Below are 20,787 nucleotides of genomic sequence, written 5' to 3'. Positions count from 1 at the left end.
GTTGTACCATGTGTCAGTACTTCTTTTTCCTTGCTTAATAACATCCCACTGTATGGAGAGACCACATCTTGTTAATTTGTTTATCGGTTGATGGACATATGCGGTGTTTCCACCTTTTTGCTCTTATGAATAATGCTGCTATGAACGTTTGTGTGAGGGTTTCTCTTGTGTGCAGATACATATATTTTCAATTCTTTTGGATATATACCCAGGAGTGGAATTGCTGGGTCAGGTAGTGACTCTATGTTTACCCTTTCAAGGAACCATCAGACTGTTTTCCACACCAACAGCACCGCTCAGATTAAATCCTGCCCCTTTTGTTTTGTTTCCACAGCTCTCGGTGACTCCCAGCTTACAGCACTCAGTACATCTGGCAATGCTTTATAGCTCTTTGCCCGCAGACCTATATTTCCTGAACCAGGTCCCAGATCCCTAAAAACAAAGGTTACTGTCTGCTGTCATATTCATTTTGACATTCTCAGTCTTGTTATACATAAAATGGAAGCGAGCTTCTGGGATTAACAGATAATGTCACTGGGGAGGCTTTGTTTCATGAAAGTGGTTTCCTCACATGGTCTGGGAGACTTACCCGAAGAAACTACTGTTTAGGAGTGAGAAAAGAAAATCCTGACAATTTCTCTTTCACACTTACGAAGTTGGATTTTTTTCTTTTCCAATTAAGTTATATTTATTCATAAACTCTAAGAACTAGGAAGCAAGATTGCTATGAATTGCTATGAATAAATTCATATGAATTTATTTCCTGTTTTTACGTCTGGTGTTCTTCCTTTAGAGTGCTCTTGCACAAGGTTCTCCAGGAGCAAGTCATGCTCACATTCTGTCATCTGTCACTGTTTCCTCCACACTGGCTGGCATGTCCTGCCTCTCTTTCATTTCTTTTCACAGACGCCCCGGATCTGCGGTATGTATAGCATCCTTTATTTCTACTTCCTTTACCAACTTTTGCTCTGTGTTCAATCTCTTCTTTTCCATATGTTTTCTTCTTTTTGATCTAATGACTAAAATGTAGATATAACATTATTTAGATACTAATAAATCAGGAATTAGAGACAAAAGAAGTGAGGAAATATATGGAAAAATAAAGGAACAAACAATGGAATTTTCAGGCTTTCATGAATGTTATTTGTCTGATAAGGATGGTGAAAATTGCATTTCGAAATGATTTTCCCACTTTCTGTATTCACGCTTTATAAATATCCAGTTTTAAAATTTTATAATATTGTAAATCAACTATACTTCAATTTTTAAACATTTAGAAAAGTTATAATTCAATGCAATGTAAATACATTAAAAAATATTTTCTAAGAGTACAAGGGCGGTCTGCCTCAGTAAGCATCAATTATCTCTTCTACTCTTGGCCTCTCAGCCTCTCTCTGACTATCTCTGGGGGTTAGAGAGCAGATCCATGCAGCGGATGCTTAATAGTATTGAATCAGACACTGAAATCTACATCATTTTGCTCTAGAATTTTTTTAAGCAAGTACTGAAGAATCTCAGAACTTCTACAAAATCAGGTTTCTATGAGCATATATGTTGTTCTCTCCTCACAAGGATTTGCAGGGGTAGTGGGCAATTCTCACGGAGGCGTCTCTGACCTGGGGGTAGTAACCTCTGTTTCGTGGGCCTGCATCCCATTTCCACATCAGACTGAGGCAGACAGCGCAGGAGGGCATTTGCCTGTCTGTGGTCAAAACTCGGCAACAACACGACACTGATAAGTATGTTTAAGGGAAATGTTGAGTCCAGGAAAAGTCTTGTTTCCTGAACTCTCTTTTCAGTCCTTGGAATTGCCTTGCAAAAGGAATCAAACAACCACACAGCTGTTTGCCCCTCTGTGTAATTTGATGTGAATGGCTCATTCCTGCATGTGTGGCTGTAAATATTCATTAGCTTTGCCTTTGAAAACCCAACCATCATTGTCAGCTCAGCTTCCCTTGGATTTTGGATCTGAAAAGATAAGTTTGTTGACCCTCTACCTGAATTAATGAACTTTTCCAGTTCCTTCTCACTCTCTGGAAGGAGGTGCGTGGACTCATCCTGGCCCTCATCCTCAAAGCCCTCCTCTTCATCTCCTAATAATGGTATCTTGACATTTTTATAGAGCGACGCAAGTTGTTGTTTTTCCTCAGCCTGTACCAGTCGACTGGAGGACAAGATAGATAAATTTTAAAGCACAATTTTCCCACTAAATCATACTGTCTTAATCTTGTGACTTTCTGACTGAAAACGGGTCACTAGTACATGGGGGAGGAGGCAGAAATAGACTTAAACCCAAATAATTATAGAACTCAGATTGGGGCTGACACGCAGAAAAGGGGCGACTGATTTGGAGCCAGGTGACGGGAATGGGGCACTCGGGCTGGGCACAAACCTCCATGATCAAGTTCAATAACATCTTAATGCAATATTTTACAAAAGAAAAATTAATGCCAAGAAATCCATGAGGAACACAATGTCAACATTTTAAATAAATGTAGCATAGGTACCGCTGATTTTTCCTTTCGCTTAGTCTCCAATATGTTTTGGCCCGACAACGTCACTGATCATGTATTTAAAATGTTGATATTTTGTTCATCATGGATTTTTGAGGGCATTAATTTAGACTTAAAAATATTGCAATAAATTATTATTTTTCTTGACTACTGAGTTTCTTGACTACTGCACCCCCTTAAATTTTGCACCTGAGGTGAGTGCCTCGCTCTCCCCACCCTAGGCCCAGACTTGGAAGTGGATCATTGAACAGATATTTCTTTGTGAAATGAAAATGGGTAATAGAGTATTCTACTTTTTCCTAACATACTTACCTTCCTAATTGTGTTTGACTCATGTAATAACAAACCATTTTAGGGTTAGCTTATTTGTGTTCTAAGGGGCTGTGATGGAGGAAGGGATGTAGGGGGAACATTCCAGAATCATGCTCTGTAGCAGGAAGAAATGGCCTGATTGTAAACACTGTTACAGATAATCAGGAAGCCGGAACAGGACCAGATTTTGGGTGAGGAGAGTGAGGTGCTTTAGGTGCACAGTTTAAGGGGGTGCCAAAAAACTCAGTAATGGAGATAAATATTTTGACTTAATATTGTAAAAAATTAAAATGAGGGGATTCCCTGGTGGTCCAGTGGTTAGGACTCGGTGCTTCCACTGCCTAGGGCCCAGGTTCAATCCCTGGTCGGGGAAATAAGATCCTGCAAGCCTCATGGTATGGCCAAAAAAAAAGAAAGAAATGAATGGGGAAAATCCATGATAAACCAAATATCAAAATTTTAAAGACAGGATCCATCAGTGCTGTGATGAACCATATGGGAGACTGAGTCAAAAGGGAAAATGTGAGTCCCTATATACATGTTTTTATGTATTATTTTACGGTTCTTCTTTTCCAAAACATTAAAGTAGTTGAAATATATTTTAAGAATTGAAAAGTGCTGTATCAAAACTCATAACATTATTTTAAGTTTAAATACTTTATCTTTACCAGAAACAAAATTTATTATAACTTTACTTTCCTGGTTTAAGTGAAATCAAACTCACCAATATATTTTCAAAAATCTACTTCTGGAAAAAATTAACCACTAAAAATTATGTAAAAACATGTACTTTGGGGCACATATTTTTCCTTTTGCCTCAGGTCCTAAAATGTCACTAGGGGGTAACACAAATATAAAAGCTGTAAATGTTGACATTAGCTCAGTTATTTAATTGGGCACTGAAATTCCAGGAGGATACGTTGTAGTGAGTTACTTTAGCAATCTTCATATGTTAACATCTTTGTCTAGACTAATGAAATAAACTGAAATTCCAGTTACATAAATTGAGTCATAGATAACCCAGAACCAAACATACTGGGGACACTCTCTCCTTAGCAAAATTTCTTCAATTTTACCTTTAATTTTGCCTTCATTTGACATATTCCAAGTGGTCCTAAAATGGCTACCTTAAAAAATATCCCATACATGGCAATACATTTCCCATGTACACACTTAATTCTGATAGAGTAAATAATTTAGTACTTCCTCAAGCTGTTTCTGATGGGATATAATGGAGTCCTGGAACTAAATCCTAGAATAAGAATCAATGTGTTGGTCCTGATCAGAGTAGCATAATGTCACAGTGCGGCTCACTTTCGTCTGACACTAATTTCAAAATGATCACATAACCTGAGCTTGACCACAAGCTTTATTTGTGCGAACAAGATGAAGTGTCTTCCCTAAACACTACTATTACCCCTACTATTGCACTGATAATAAGTTTCTAGTGAAAGAGAGAGTGGTCACTCTTTTCTGCTTTGCACTATTAAGATTCCCTCCAAAGTATCAAGTTCACTCTAGAAAGCCACATTTTGGGAGGATGACAGCATCTCTGACTGTGGCTTTCAAACATTTTTGATCATGATCCACAGTAAGAGATAAGATTTACCTCACAATCTTGAGTCTGAAAAGGTTGAAAATCAGCATTTACTTTTTGTTGTTGTTGTTGTTTACTGCGTTGGCTCTTTGTCGCTGCACGCGGGCTTTCTCTAGTTGGGGTGAGCGGGGGCTACTCTTTGTTGTGGTGCGTGGGCTTTCTCATTGTGGTAGCTTTTCTTGTTGCAGAGCACAGGCTCTAGGTGCACAGGCTGCAGTAGTTGTGGTGCGTGGGCTCAGTAGTTGTGGCTCGCTGGCTCTAGATCGCAGGCTCAGTAGTTGTGGTGCACGAGTTTAGTTGCTCTGCGGCATGTGGGATCTTCCCGGATCGGGGCTCTAACCCGTGTCCCCTGCATTGGCAGGCGGATTCTTAACCAGTGAGCCACCAGGGAAGCCCAACATTTACTTTAATACTTTCTATTCTACTAAATTGTATTCTGTTCTGTTTCTTTTTTGTTTGTTTGCTTGCTTTTTTTTTAATTAATTTCTATTTTTACTTAAAAAATTCTTTTTATCCAGTTTCTTTTAAATTTTTTCATTTATATCATGACCCAACATGAATATAGCCCATATTCTGAAAAAGACTGTCTGAAAATGTATAATGACCATAATAATTTAAGGATTATAAGAATTATCACCATCATCATCATTACTATCACAAAATAATAACCTAGTTAACTTATGTCTTACTTAAGGATGGTACAAGTTATTTAGCATAGACTTACTATATCATGTAGGAAATAGTGATCCCACATATCAGGGCAATACTGAAGGCTATACACGCAATTGTAATTACTTGAGCAAGAGCAGGTCTATGAGGAATCAGCGCTAAAAATGGGGAAAAAAAGTTCTCATAAAATCTCATTTTAGGTGTGACTATCAGTTAATATATTTGTTAATCATATTGTTTTGGCAGAATGGGAGAGAAAATCAGAAATAACCTTAAAAATAGTATTCTTAACTAAAAAAAAAAAAAAAACACAGAGGCTAGATTGTACAGCCTGTGTGAACAAATATAATTTGAATTCCCACCCAATCTCTGATTCCTTTTTCCATCTGCCTCCTGTCTTTGGTCAAAGCCCTCTCTTATGAGACTGGATCCCTGACTTAGTACAGCAGAACCGGCCATCGATGTAGCTGAAAGGAGAGTGGCCTTAGTTTTACAACTCAAGTGTTGCCTGGATGGTCTTAGGTTGTGTAGTGCTGTTACAAAAGGAATATTGTAGGGCAATTCAGAATCTAATTCCACAAACCTGTATTGGGGTTGGTATTTAGGCCCACTGAATGTGCTACAAAACCTTGGATGCTTTTTGTAGGCTCAGGTGTATCACTTCTCCCATTATCTGAAATAAAAATAAATAAACAGAGCTATTGTTGGTACAAACTGAACAAAAGAGCAATTGACTAAGTACATTACTCAACCACTTGTAGGAACTTCCCTGGTGGTCAAGTAGGGAAGACTCCACGCTCGCAATGCAGGGGGCTTGGGTTCAATCCCTGGTCAGGGAACTAGATCCTGCATGCTGCAGCTAAAGAGTTTGCATGCCGCAACTAAGATCCCATGTGCCGCAACTAAGATCCCATGTGCCGCAACTAAGACACGACACAGACAAAATAAATAAATAAATATTAAAAAAAAAAAAAAAAAAAAAACCACTTGTAAAAATCTGACAAATTGAAGTGCCTACTCCTTGTCGCAAACGTGGCCTTCCCTCACTTTCTGTCCCTTCACTGGTTCAACGACTGAGCTGAGAAATACTTTGAGATTCATACCTCAATGTGAGGTCAGCCTGACATGACAAAAAGGATCTGGACTGTAAAAATGCTTGCAGATTAAACGCTTAATTGTAGACTTTAGGTGTGGCATACATAGATGTTCATTCTATGATTCTCTCAACTTTTCTGTGCTTTCAGATTTTCTTAATGTAATATTAGGTGGGGGGGTATGGGTTACAGTCGGTTTCAATACAATGACTCCTGAAAATTGGTTGTTGGACTTGGCAATGGGAAGGTCATTGGAGACCTAGTCAAAGGAGATATTATCGATGTGCATGAGTGAAACAGGTTCGAGAGAGAACAGGGGGAAAGGAATTGGAGAGAGCAAGTTTTGGAAATTTCCTGAAGTGTTTTGCTGTCATGGAGGGAAGAGAAATGGGGGCAGCTCCCAGAGGGGACTGAGGGATCAAGAGACGAGTTTTGTTTTTTAATATGGGAAAACCGACAGCATGTTCATATAAGAACGGGGATGATACTTTTAAATACTGTGATGTTCCTGGAAAGGGACAGAGAATTGCCCAGGGTGTCCCCAGTCGACCTGAGGGGATGTTAGCTGGTGCACAGGTGGGGGGTCAGCCTTGGCCTAGACAGCAGGAAAAATGAGAAGGTACAACTGCGCTAGATCAGGGGATGCAGACACTCTGTCAAGTGCTTGTATTTTGTCAGTGATGGAGGAAGCAAGGTCATCCCCTAAGAGCGAGCCTGGGGTAGATATGTTGGGAGTATTTGTGGGATGAGAAAAATAGACGAGAAAGTCACCAAGCAAAAGGGGAGGGTAAGTGAACTAAGGAAATGGAGTAGCTTTCTTTCTTTCTTTCTTTCCTTCTTTTTTTTTTTTTTTTTTTTTTTTTGCCGTGCCACGTGGCTTGTGGGATCTTAATTCCCTGACCAGGGATTGAACCCGGGCCCTGGCAGTGAAAGTGCTAAGTCCTAACCACTGGACTGCCAGGGAATTCCCTGGAGTAGCATATTTTAAATAAAATTCCCAGAAATGGAATTGTGGGGTATATCGACTCTATTTTCTTATTTTCTATATCTTTGATGGTCTACCATTTGGGGCCTTCATCCTGGGAAAGCTCCACGTCTCAGGGCTGGCTACTTCCCAGAGACAGCAAGCGACTCCCCTGTGGTGTCTTTGATATTCAAACCAACCATCAAACCCTCACACACCAGGCCAATACTCCCTCTGCCCTGAATCACCCCAGGGCCTGGTACTGGACACCTGAGAACCACTCTTATAGCCCAGGGCCCACCAAAATTATTCAAACTATGCAACACTAAGCTTACTCCATGTACCTACCCCACCTCACCCATTCCTTCCCTCAAAAACCCCAATAGAAGCTCTGGGTCATCCTCTCCCCTCTCCTCCTCCTGCCTCCTAACCCACTCTGGTCCTTCCCCACATGGCCCGGCATGGTGTGCCATGCCTTCTGTTTCTAGGATTCCGTGTGTATAAATGTCTTCCTTCATGACGATCATTTCCGTGTCTGCGTGTCTTACCATACCTGATTAAAACAAATCCCAGGGATATTTCAACACTCTGGGTCAAAAAGTGAATGCATTCTTTTTATAAGAATTGCCAAGTGCCCTCTGTAGAAGTTGTACTCATTCCTAGCCTACAAACAAGATATGAGATTATCTTTCCCTACTCCTTTGCCAGGAGAGTTTGTTGTGAAATATTTTGCCTATTTTCAACATGATAGCTGAAAACTGGAATTCTAGTGTATTTTCAATGTGTATTTTCCTTATTGTGAGGTAGGCATCTTTCCACATAACCAAGAGCTGAAGGTTACAGGAGAAAATGGGAGTCTTCCAGTGATCTGACTAGAAAAACAATTCTGTCTCTGTCTCTGTATCAGAAGCTACACTTGGGACCCAAAGCTCAGGCATGGCAGAGGTCTCAGCGAACCTTTATTGCCATCTCACAAGACAAGTTAGTGTCAAAGTAAGGACTAGAATGTGGGCCTTCTGATACTTTGGCCCGAACTCCTTTTCTGGGCTTTGGTGCTGGGGGGTGGCGGGGGGTGAACTGTGAAGTGAAATATTATAGCTGAGCTTTAGGAAGGGTAATAACGTCTTTGGGATGGATGGAGGGATGCATTAATTGTGTGTTTGGTTTTTTTTTTTTTCCTGTATTTCCTGATGCTTTGACCTCTGTGCTATTTTCTAATCTGCCCCAAGCAACATCATTACTAATCCAACCATGGGGCGGGGGGCGCCTTTTTCTAATTTGCACAAAGGGGCTGTACAGGTTAGTGACAAGCAGCACGGGGTGCCCTCTGGAGCCACACAGCACAGCAGCTTTGTGAACGTCCATGGATCCCACCCACCCTCTCAGATGCCTTGACTTACCAGTACGCCCTGGGAATGGCGTGGGTGTAGTACGTGCTGGAGCTACACGGCCGTTGAAGGGGATCAAAAAGAAGAGACAGGTTTAAGATGCATTTAGGAAAATTAGGATGTAACTTGGTATTAGATGAGGGGGCCTAAAACGTAGTTTCCAAATAGCTAAGTTGGTAAATGTTCTCAATAAGTTTATTCCAATGCCTAGTATTGATAGAAATGCGCGGCTTAATTTGCAAAAGCATGGTGCTCTGCTTGCATCCAGTGTTTCCTCTGATGAATCTGGACCATTAAGAACACAATGCATTTGGGTCCTGGTCTGCTTTTGCAGTCACGCAAGCTGGGAAAACTACTCCCAAGCTGAGGACCTGGAGAAACTTAGCACAGAGCTGAAGGGGGCTGTGCTCTCATCAGGTCAGAGAGCCGGGGCCAGGGAGGGCCCAATAGTCACAGCCCTTCTGTCACCCAGCTTACAGAGAATGAAGAGTATAGGATGTAATTTCCAAGCAATGCTTATCTAGTTTTATTATTTTATGGACCATGCTACTAACAAATATACAAGAAGAGACACATTGGGCTTCCCTGGTGGCACAGTGGTTAAGAATCCGCCTGCCAATGCAGGGGACACAGGTTCAAGCCCTGGTCCGGGAAGATCCCACATACTGTGGAGCAACTAAGCCCGTGTGCTACAGCTACTGAGCCCGTGCTCTAGAGCCCGCAAACCACAACTACTGAGCTCACATGCTGCAACTACTGAAGCCCGCGTGCCTAGAGCCCGTGCTCCGCAACAAGAGAAGCCACTGCAATGAGAAGCCCGTGCACTGCAACGAAGACCCACGCAGCCAAAAATAAATAAAATTTTTTTAAATCTTAAAAAAAAAAAAGGAAGAGACACATTGATATAGCACATAAGAGGACCCCAGAATACAGTTCTCATTTCACTGAACGAGTACTAACAATGACTCATCTCTGTGTTTTGAGAAAGCTCCTTGAACGTGAGATAATTGAAATTCCTTAGCGTACAGTGTGGGCTTTTTGGTGACATTTGTGGGTCTTTGTGACTGTATATAACCTGGAAAAGAAAACTTGTAGCAGTGAAATGTAATTACTCCTTTTTACTTCCTCTAAAACAAGTGAAAACATGCTTGAAGTGACCCATTAAGCGTGTTGTCTGTCCAACTGGTTTGAACTCACCTGCATAAGGCAAGCACAGATGAAGTGGGAATTCCATTAAAAACAAAAATAAAATGGTGAAAGAACTTTGAACCTTGTCCATCGTTCCAAAACTGCTAGTTTGTTATCGTATGGATGAAAGGAAGTATTTAGTTGTAGGCTAGCATCTGTCCTATATTTCTCTGAGCAACTAAGGAGCTCTTCTCGCTACAGAATGTTTGGGTTCTGACTGGGAACCACCAGTGTGAGGTCAGCTCACTTTGCCACATGGAATTCTTTCATGGAACCAAGTCAGCCAGTGGGGAGCCTAACAGAATGAGTGAGCGCGTTGGGAGGGATGCTAAGCTCTTGGGTACAGGTGTGAATAAGACCAGGTCCCTGCCCTCAGAGACCGTCCAGATTAGTGAGGAGGCAGAAAGAAATCAGTTATAATCCCATGTGAGGCCTTCCCTGGCAGTCCAGTGGCTAAGACTCCGTGCTTCCAGTGCAGGGGGCCCGGGTTCGATCCCTGGTGGGGGAGCTAGATCCCGCATGCACGCCACAACTAAGACCCGACACAGCTAAATAAATAAATAAATATTTAAAAAATAATAATAATTCAATGTGACACATCATAAGAAGCCAACAGAGAAAACAGCAGGGCTCTGTGTTCAAATGCCTGAATTCTAACCCTCATCTCTGGCTTCCTAGATGTTTGAGCTTGATCAAGTTACTTACCCCTCTGAGCTTCAGTTTCCTCATCAGAAGAATAGGACAGGAACTAATACCTACTTCACAGGGTTACAGCGATGGCTCAATAAGGGAGTCCACGCAAAGCCCAAAAAGAGTGTGGGCACTGAACGTTAGTTCTGGTTGTAAAATGGGAGAGTATAATATTTGCAATAAAGCAATTCAATACTCCTCCAGCCTCTGGGGGTGCTGTTCAGAAACCTAGACCCAAGTGGCCATCTCCAGAAGTTTCTTTAAAGGAGATTAAATGAATCATCTGAAAATGTGGAAATAGGATAGAAAACTAGATGGCATGGAAGAAGGTTGTCCCCTGGACGTGCCCTTTGCCCATCTGGTAGTTCCCACAATACAGAAAACAGGTTTTCATTCCTCCTACCAATTAGAATAAGTGAACAGACCAGAGATCTTTCGAGGCTTGTAAAGTCCCCTGGGGTTAGGAGTTGGTTCCTCGTGTGCTGTGCCCCAAAGGGCAGCTCCTTCCTGAATGTGAGGAGATGACAAGGCAGGTCTCCAGATATACGCCCGCTGTGGGCCATGAAGTTTCTTGCTCTGCTCTTACAACAGCCCAATCTGCCTTCCTCCCATCCTGCCATGCCCGGGGGGTGAGCCAGGTAAGAACAAGCGCCCCATGCTCTCTCTCTAAATCCCGCAGTCTCAGAGTCGCCCCCAATCAAGCCCGTCTGGATGAGTTCATCTGCTGTGTCTCTTTGAACTTAGTTTGGGGCTCCCTATCGGTACTGTGACCTTTAGACTGGATTTAGGTCTCTCAAGCTCCCCATGGACACCACTGTCTTTGGGGCTGGTCTGGGATATCAACGGCCCAATGGTCACTACTGCCTTGCCCAATCCTTTCCGATAGGTCTGTGAACACCTGGCTCTTCCTAGACTTGGTTCTTACAGTCTGTGCACCCAGCCCAGCTGGATGAATCCTACAAGCATCAGAATACCACTGTGAGTTAATAATGCTGACAGATGTGTAGAGAATAATACCATGTCAAGCTATGAGGATTAGGCCAAGAGATAAGATCTTTCATAATGTCACCAAAACCTTTCAACAGATTCCCTTAAATCCAGAGGTGCCTGACCTGTTCTCTTGGCTTTCTTCCAAAGTAGGGTGTACGGTTGCAAAACTGTGTTCCCAACCTTCGTCATATGCCTTATAGGACTATTCCTCATTGTCACCTTTACCAAAATTTGCCGTCAGTGGCCATGTCCAGCCGTCCCAGTCACCTTTAGCATCTCCACAACCCAGGTGGAAAGTGTTATTCACCCCAAATAATATTGTTAATGATGTTGGAGCACTACAGTGTGGATTGTATTGTAGTTTTTTTTAATTGAAGTGTAACTGACATTAACATTATATTAGTTTCAGGTGTGCAACATAATGATTCGATATTTGTATGTGTTGTGAAATGATCATAAGTCTAGTTAACATCTGTCACATATACATATCACAACATATATAATTACAAAATTTTTTCTTGTGATTAGGACTTTTAAGATCTACTCTCTTGGGACTTCCCCGGTGGTCCAGTGGTTAAGAATGTCTTGCAATGCATGGGACGCCGGTTCGATCCCTGGTTGGGGAACTAAATCCCACATGCCGAGGGGCAACTAAGCCCTCGCGCCACAACTAGAGAGCCCGCACGCCACAATGAAGAGCCCACGTGCTGCAACTAAGACTCGACACAGCCAAAAATAAATAAATATTAAAAAAAAAAAAAAAAAGATCTACTCTTAACAGACTGGTGGTTTGCAAGGGGGAGGGATGGAATGAGAGGTTGGGGTTAGCAGATGTAAGCTTTTATACAGAGACTGGATAAACAACAAGGTCCTACTGTATAGCACAGGGAACTCTATTCAATATCCTGTGATAAACCATAATGGAAAAGAATATATTTTTAAAAAATGTATATATATATGTATAACTGAGTCACCTTGCTGTACAGCAGTAATTAATGCAACATTGTAAATTATTTATATTTCAATAAAAAATAAAAACAAATAAAAATAAAAACATTTACTCTCTTAATAACTTTCAGATATGCAATACAGCATTATTAACTACAGTTGCGACGCTGTACATAACATCCCCATGACTTATTTTATAAATGGATGTTTGTACCTTTTTACCCCTTTCACCTATTTCATTGTATTGTAAAATTTTAAATTTTGTATTTTCCTGCTGCCTCAACATCCCTGCAAACAGGCTGTGAGCGCCCCTCCCAGGTGACCAGGCTTATCAAGTGATAAGGCTGGCCCCTGCTACAAGGGGCTTCCTCTTTGCTCTCCCCTGAACATGACCTAGTAACATTCAAAAGCACCAATGACATACCTCATGCCTATTCCTGTGTATTCTACCCCCACCCCTAATAAAAGCACTTGCCTGTGGGCTAGTCTTCACTCTCTGCTCCCCACCTGCTTGGTTGAGCCCGCTCCCTGGCTTGCAGCATGTGTGGACCTTCGTGGCATGCCGTAACTCCGTCTTTCTAGGACCTGTGAGTATAATAAACTTTGTTTCTTCCTGCTACTCTCCTGTGTCTCCTCTTATGGCTGCACCTGACTGACCATCACCTAAAAGAACATAAAACAGTGTTCATAACATTATTTATAATAACCAAAAAGTTATTATAAACCCAAATGTCCATCAACTGACAAATGGATAAACAAAAAGGGTATATCCACATGATGGAATATTATTCATCCAAGAAAAGGGGCAAAGTACTGATTTATGCTACAACACTGATGAACTATGAAAACATTACGCTAAGTGAAAGGATCCAGAAACAAAAGGCCACGTTATATCATTCCATCTATATGAAAGGTCCAAAATAGGAAAATTCATACAGACAGAATGTAGATTACTGGTTGCCAAGGGCTAGGGGGAGGAATGAATACGGAGTAGAATAATTGCTAATGGGGTTTCCTTTTGGAGTGATGAAATGTTCTGGACTTAGATAATTGTGATGAATGAACAATACTGTGAATATACTAAAAACAACTTTAAAAAGGTTAATGTTATGGTATGTGAATACCTCAAGAAACCTATTGTTTTTTCAAAAGACTTTCTTTTTTAGAGTAGCTTTATGTTCACAACAGAGTTCCCAGGTACCCTCTGCCCCCTCACAAACACACACACACACACACACACACACACACACACAGCCTTCTCCATGATGGCATCCCACACCAGAGAAGTACATTTGTTACAGCTGATGAACCTACATTGACACATCATAATCAAAGTCCCTAGTTTATGTTGAGGTTGACTCCCGGCATTACAATTCTATGGGTTCTGACAAAGGTATCATGACATGTATCCAATCTTATAAAATGTCATACAGCACAGTTGCCCTGCTGTAAAAATCCACTATGCTCCACCTATTCATCCCTCTCTCCTCCCCCAACCCTCTGGCAACCACTGATATTTTCACTATCCCCATAGTTTTCCCTTTTCCAGAATGTCATATGTTGGACTCATACAGTATGTAGCCTTTTCAAATTGGCTCCTTTCACTTATTAATACTTATTTAATATATTCTTTAGTAGTATGTTTCTCCATGTCTTTTCATGGCTTGGCAACTCATTTATTTTCAAAGCTTCCAAGCTCTTTTTAAAATAAGGTGTAGTTGATTCACAATATTAGTTTCAGGTGTACAACATAGTGATTCAAAACTTTTATAGATTATACTCCATTTAAAGTTACTATAAAATATTGGCATATCCCTTGTGATGTACAATATATCCTTGTAACTAATTTATTTTATACACGGTAGTTTGTACCTCTTAATCACCTACCCCTGTCTTGTCCCTCCCTGTCAAAGCTATTATTTTTAAAAAATGAGAAAAGCCTTTGAGTTTGGGTGATCTTAAGTGAAGCCCATGGACTACAACTCCCAGAAGGCCGCACAGGCCGCTGTCTCCCAGCGGCCTGAGTGCTCCCATTGGTCGGAGGCACGCCACGGTGCCTTCTGGGAGTTGTAGTCTGAGCCTCACAGGTGCTCCCCTGTCCGAGGAGGCCAGGGCCCGGCCTATGGACCACAACTCCCAGAAGGCTGTGCAGCCCAGCCGCGTCTCCTAGGTAACTGAGAATGGGCTCCACCAGTCTCTTCCTGCTACGGTTGTTCTCTAGTTGCCTTAAGCTTTTTGCTCAAGGTTAGGAGTTTTTAATTACTACCGGAAAGAAGGTAAATCCGATCCAAGCTTCTCCACCATGACCATGACCTTTTCTCTTGGGCTTCAGTACTTTTTAATAATGTGGTTTCTTTGTGTTTATCTTGCTCTGAGGTTCACTGAGCGGTTTGAATCTGTACGGTGAAGCGTTTCATCACTTCTCTGCACACTTCTGCACCACGTTGGTCCAAGTTTCCATCTCTTGCCAGAACGACCACAGTAACCTCCGCGCTTGCCTTCCTTGGTAACGGTTGCCTCCATCAGGTCATTATCCACACAGCAGCCACTAGGACCTCTTTAAAAACAAAAGCATTTTCTGTCCTTCCTGGTTAAAGTTGCTCAGTGGTTCCCATACAGAAACCCAGCCTTCGTGCGTGTCTGGGCAGCTCACCAAGGCCTTGTGGGAGGTCATCCTTCCTGCTGGGGGTTCTGACCAGACCCAGAAGCAGGGCCTGGAGCCAACTTCTGCCAAACAGAAAACAAAATCAAGCTTAGGTAAGGAGAGACTACATTCAAAAAGACGATTCCAGTAAGGAGAGGGGGACTGTTGCAGTAGGGAGAACACTCTGACAGTAAGATCTGCAAGCATCTCCAAGGTTGCGCAGAAAGGAACTTTCTTTCACAGGGAGGAGTGAACAAGGCTAGAAAGAACCGGGTGTGGGGAGTGGAAGATCAGACTGCAGCAGGAGATGTCTTGCCGTCAGCTGGTTCTAGAGAGGGGCCACTTTCCTGCATTATTTAACCTTAGGAGTAAGTCAGAGTTCAAGGGTCTTTGGGGAGGGAAGAAGCTGAACTAAAGTTTGGTGAAGTCAAGTCAACAGACTTTTGTTCTGATTGATCAGCGCGGACAGTCTAGCTAATCATTTATGAGAGTGAATGGAAATTTGGAGAGTCTGGCTCTGGCCTTGTCCTATGTGAAAGAGGGGTCAAGAGTCCTATCTGTCCTTCACAGTAAGCCGTTTCCTGGAACACAAAAGGTTGGAGGGATTCAACTATCTCTGTTTTCCAGGAGCCTGGAGGTAAGGTTCAACATTGTCACCCCTCACCTCCAGGTTTCACCCCTCCTTTATCCCAGAACACTTTGAAGAGGATCTTGGGGTTGCCCCTCTAGGCCACGTGAAGCCTGGGCTACCAGGCTTTTCCTATGGTGTCGTCATTGCATGGGGCCGGGTTAGAGTCCCTCACACCTTGCGTGGGTCCTGCCCAAGGTGGACCCATAATGACCCCGATCCAAGCTGGCTTCCTTCCATGTCAGGTCCCACTGGATGTCTGCTCCCAGCATGACAAGAATCTCCAGAGCACTGGGTCTAGCGGATCAGGGTTGGGGCCAGGAGGTCTATATTTTTAATAAGCCCCCAAGTGACTTTTAGGATCAGGAGTTTGGGGAGCAAGGCCAAACTTAGTGACTTCCTGCTGGAAAATCTGATCAGGTTCCCTGTGATTCGGGCCCCCAGTTCTCCACCTGGGAACCCTCCGTCCTCAAGGCATAAATACTTGTCTAGACTCTTCAGCAGTTCCTCCCACCACGAGGACCCACCTTGAGCACAGTGCTGCCCGTAAGTGCTACCCACTCCATCTGCAGGGGGATTTTGTCTCTGTGACAACACAAGGGAGGGTGTTGCCTGTGCAGACAGAACAGCATCTGCAGGGAAGGCTGGGATGAGCCCTGACCCTCGTGACTCGAAGACTCTGTGTTGCTGGGGAGCTCCCAGCACCGCCCACATTCCTGGCCACTTCTCTGCCCACAAGGTGAGTCTGATTTGTAGCATCTCTGATGTCCACCCCCACCCCCCATTTTATGGTCAAGCCTTCTGACTAGTCCTTCTCCCACATACAGGGGTTCTTGACCATCTGTCTATGATTGCAAAGCCCTTCTCCCTGTGGGCACCACCCCACAGTCACCCCCCAGTCTCCTCTCCATGGTCAGAAGACCCAGGATGATGAGAACTCATGGCCACCCCACCTGATGAGGTCGGGCTGCTGGGAAGCACAAGCAACAACCTGCTGGTGTGTTCCAAGCACTCACAGAACCACAGGTGCTGTGCTGGACACTAGGGACACAGCACAACCAGGACCAACGAGGTGCCCTCCCCCATGGAGCTCACAGCCTAGTGTATGGTGTCGGGAGATGGTGTGGACAATAAGGAAGGAAAAAAATAGACCAGGTGATGTTCCGTAGAGACGTGTGCGATGAAGCAAGTAAAGACAGGGCAGTGAGGTGGAAAGTGAGGAGAATTCGTTGACTGGATGGTCCGGCATCACCCACAGCTGCAGTGACACAGCCTCTGGTTCAGGCTTCCTGAGGAGTGGAATCAAGGCAGGGCTTCGGAGTAGCTGAGAGACAGGCAGAGACTACATCACATCAGGCACATGTTTCTCCACCCTGCCTCCACAGAGCCCTGGGCTGGTGAATCACATTTCAGTTATCTTGTGAGGTAAGAAGTCAGTGATTGGCTTTCTGATGCCTTCACCTCTCCATCCTAGGATCCATCCTCCCACCCCTGAGTTCAGTGGGGTTTACAGGGACCAGGATCTGATCCTGTCTCATGTATGCATAAAAACTGATGGAGTAGCTGCTTCCCTAAGAGAAATAAACGTGCTCACTGGCCAGGCAGTAAGCAATTTTCTGAGCATAACTATTTCAAAAAGAAAAACAACACACTGGATTACAGATTCCACCAGAAGCACATATATTAGAACAGATGGACCAAAATTTTAACTTAGTCAATTAAGTACATTTAAAGAGATAAGGCATGATACTAACAATAGGAAATGAGAATAAGAACACATAAAAGAGAACCAAGTAGAAATATTAGAAATGTAAAATAGTGGTTGAAATGAAGACACAGTAGAGGAAATGAGCAGCAAAATGGACAGCTGAGAAACAAATTAGCAAGCTGAGGAAATGTCCAGACAGAAGGAAGAAAGGTGAAGGAACTAGAGTACACAAAAGAGCAGGTAACAGATATGAACAACAGACACAGACACACTGACATCTAAATAATAGGAGTCCTAAAAAGAGAAACTTTTTAAATGGCAAAAATGAAATATTAAAAAATAAGAGATAAATTTCCCAGAATGTAAAACAGAATAAAGACATCAGATTAAAAGGTCCATAGAAGTGTCTTATGAAGTTAAACATTTACTTACCGTACAACTCAGCTATTGCACTCCTAGGTTTTTACCCAAGGTAAATGAAAACCTGCATACACAAAAAAGCCCTGAAGAAGAATGTCCATAGCGGCTGTATTTACACTAGCCCAGAACTGGAAACAAGTCAATGTCCATCTACAGGTGAACAGGATGACTACTACCTGTGGCACATCCGCATAATGGAAAGCTACTCAGCAAAGAAAGTAGACTACTGATAAATGCTACAACGTGGATGAGCCTCCAAAACATGCTGAGCAAAAGAATCTGGATACAAACGTAGCATATGAATAGAATACTGTATGATTCTATCTTTATAAAACTCTAAAAGACAATTCTAATATGTACTGACAAAGCAGACATGTGGTTGCCCAGGTCTTGGGGTAGGGTGGAGATTAACTGTGAAAAGACATGAGGGAACTTTTTGGAGAAGGGCAAATATTCTCTATTTTTATTGTAGTGGTGGTTGCAAGGGTGTTGACAGTTTTCAAAGCTCATCAAACTGTGGCCTTAAAGGGAGAGTCATCAGCATACCAGTGGTGTTTACAGGGCTTCAAGACTGGATGAGATCAAGGCACTGTGAGCAGATGGGAAGTGGGCAGTCTGACAGTAAGAGGTGAAGGAGGTGGGGAAGGAACAGCAAAGGGGGCCTGAAATGAAGGCCAGAGAGGCAGGAGGCAAGTCCCAAAAGCCAGGTGAACGTGTTTCAAGGAGGAAATGATCTATTATCTAAGAATCTAAGATGCTGCTGATAACGTCAAGGAAGAAAACAGAACTGACCACTGGATTTAGCAATGTGGAGGTCATCTGGCAGCAAGGTAGGTTTTGGAGTGGGTCCAAGAAAGAATGGAAAGGGGTCTTCCCTGGTGGTCCAGTGGTTAAGAATCTGCCTTCCGATGCAGGGGACGCGGGTTCGATCCCTGGTCGGGGAACTAAGATCCCACATGTTGCCAGGCAACTAAGCCTGCGCGCCACAACTAGAAAGAAGCCCACGTGCCGCAATGAAAGATCCCGTGTGCCCCAACTAAGACCCGACGCAACCAAAAATAATACATATTTTTTTTAAAAAAAGAAAGAATGGAAGGGAAGTGAAGACAGCAAGAACAGACAACTTTTGAAATATTTTGCTTTCTGAAACAAAGCAGAGAATGATTCAGGAGCCAGAGACTTTTTTGTTTTGTTTTTTGAAGTATGTTTACATGTCCATGGGGATAATCCAGTATATATAGAAAACCTGAGGATACAAGAGATAAGGGAAACTTGCTGGAGTGATGTCTTGGAGTAGTGGACATGGGACAGGCTCTGGTGCCAACCCAGTCAGTTCATATACAGGCACCAGTGGGAAGGCATGGAAATTATGGAAAGTGGGTAGAGAAGGTGGACAGATGTCATGCAAGGCTTCTGCTGGCTTCTATTCACTCAGGGAAACAAGAAGCAAAGTCGTCTGCTGGGAGCAAGCATAAGGGAAGATTCAGTGAAGGGATTGTTGAAATCTTGGTACTGAAAAGCCAACGAGCTTAGGAAAAGACATTTGAAACCGATGATGGGGAGGTTCCAGTCACTGGTAATGGAATGCTCCTAGGGATGACTATGGGAGTGACCGTCTGTTGCAGGGTGGGTGACAAAACCGTGAGCAGACAGGTTAAAGAACTGTGAGGTCAGGACATAGGAAGATCATCTACCTGGACAATAAAATCAGGAAGTATTATGATGGGGGTGGTTTTAGATGCAATACAGCAAGAGCTGAAATCTTTACGGATGGGAAGAGTGAACCATTCATAAGGTGATTGCAACAGAGGGAAGCAAAAGTGATATGACAGTTTGGTGTCCCAAGAGTCAGAACTCAGTTTTAGAGAGAAGGGAGCGAAAACAATCTAGAAGCAACAAATGAAGCAGCTACTCCCTGCAAGGATCATAAGGAAAGGTACTGTGCAGAGGGGAGACCCAAGTTTCAGTCACAGCAGAAGATGGCTGAATGGAGAGTTCCAACTGAGCCCAGCAGGTTTCAGAGTTGGGGAAGAGTGGAGCGTGGGGATCAAAAGGGCAATGAACTGAGCTACATGTGGGTTAGAATAAGGGAGATAAGAGGGGACCTGGGAGCCCTGGGCATACATAAGGTTGTGTAATAGGTGGTAGGGAGGTAGGGAATCCTTCTAGGAGGAAGCAGAAGTCTGGGACCCTTTTAGAAGGACACTTTAGAAGTCCAGGAGGCCCATTTAGAAATATTTTTTAAAAGATACTAAGCTTGGTGGTACAGTTACAGAACTTGCCAGGATGCTTGTGGAATATTTGTGTATGACTTACAAAATCCTTTGTAGTCCCTAAATCAGAGAATCTGGATTCAAAGTATATTACTTTTGGTGTTAGAATACAATACCCATATGTTGGCAATACACCTCTTGATGCATTAGGTTGCTGTCTCTTACAGAGGTTAATAGTGCTGCCTCTATTCTCTCCAAGGATCTCTGCACAAATCACACAAGAAATCCAATTAATTTACCCCTGCAACCTTTACTGGGCAACCCCTATACATTAAGGTAGGGTCAGTGTTACATACCTATGGAAGCGCCAGCTACGGGAGTCTGACAGTGAGCACAGAGTCCCACCATACCAGCAGGCCACTTTTTCTCAACCACTGGAGAGTCATGGACCCCTCGAGAACTAGATGAACCTTCTGTACCCTGGATTTCTAACCAATGCCTTTGAAACCCATCCAGGAAGGCCTGCTGGCCCCTAATTATAGCCCTACCTTAGGGAAATACAGAAAATATTTGTGAACCGAAGAAACGCCACCCAACGAAGAAACGCCACCCAACGCTATCCATCTTGCCCCCTTTCCTCTCTGAGCACTCAGAGAAACTTCCTCATTTTATGACTGATTAGCTCCCTTTCCTTCTGAACCCTCCCTACTATCAAGTAATCTCTTCATCTGGAGAAGATAAAGAAAATATAAACATTGAATTCTAGGGAGATCTTGAGAAATGGTGCTCTCATGTGCAGATGTGTCTCTTGCCCTCTGCCT

General features: G+C 43.0%; 2 protein-coding genes across 4 annotated transcripts in view; both read right to left on the bottom strand.

Moving 5' to 3' along the window:
- Positions 1-739: 739 nt before the first annotated feature.
- On the bottom strand, positions 740-9,972 carry C19H19orf18 (chromosome 19 C19orf18 homolog). The gene is made up of 6 exons (XM_059905377.1): positions 9,696-9,972; positions 9,488-9,612; positions 6,684-6,780; positions 5,147-5,249; positions 1,998-2,164; positions 740-1,019 (listed from the first exon to the last, which is right to left on the bottom strand). The coding sequence occupies exons 1-6, from the start codon at positions 9,814-9,816 to the stop codon at positions 901-903; spliced, it is 732 nt and encodes a 243-aa protein (XP_059761360.1). The 5' UTR covers positions 9,817-9,972; the 3' UTR covers positions 740-900.
- A 2,475-nt stretch (positions 9,973-12,447) lies between these two features.
- ZNF606 (zinc finger protein 606) overlaps positions 12,448-20,787 on the bottom strand; it is a 30,456-nt gene continuing 22,116 nt past the window's right edge. For 2 of the 3 annotated variants that reach the window (XM_059903820.1, XM_059903822.1), the window contains exon 8: positions 12,448-15,080. In XM_059903820.1, the coding sequence (XP_059759803.1) occupies positions 14,902-15,080 (179 nt within the window). In that variant the 3' untranslated portion in view covers positions 12,448-14,901. The remainder of the gene's footprint in view (positions 15,081-20,787) is intronic. The other variant, XR_009498914.1, reaches the window with a different exon arrangement.

The sequence above is a fragment of the Balaenoptera ricei genome, chromosome 19 (genome assembly GCF_028023285.1).
Source record: "Balaenoptera ricei isolate mBalRic1 chromosome 19, mBalRic1.hap2, whole genome shotgun sequence".
Taxonomy (NCBI): Eukaryota; Metazoa; Chordata; class Mammalia; order Artiodactyla; family Balaenopteridae; genus Balaenoptera; species Balaenoptera ricei.
This window is presented reverse-complemented; position numbering and strand designations above follow the sequence as displayed.

Bases quoted from the DNA above. Each gene is read 5' to 3' on its own strand.
- C19H19orf18 (XM_059905377.1), bottom strand. From the start codon at position 9,816: ATGGACAAGGTTCAAAGTTCTTTCACCATTTTATTTTTGTTTTTAATG. The intron at 9,613-9,695 runs GTCACTTCAAGC...TTTCTTTTCCAG, and splicing joins ACAGACAACACGCTTAATGG to GTTATATACAGTCACAAAGA. The intron at 5,250-6,683 runs GTATTTAAAAGT...CCCCATTTTTAG, and splicing joins CCCTTTCCAGGAACATCACA to CGCTGATTCCTCATAGACCT.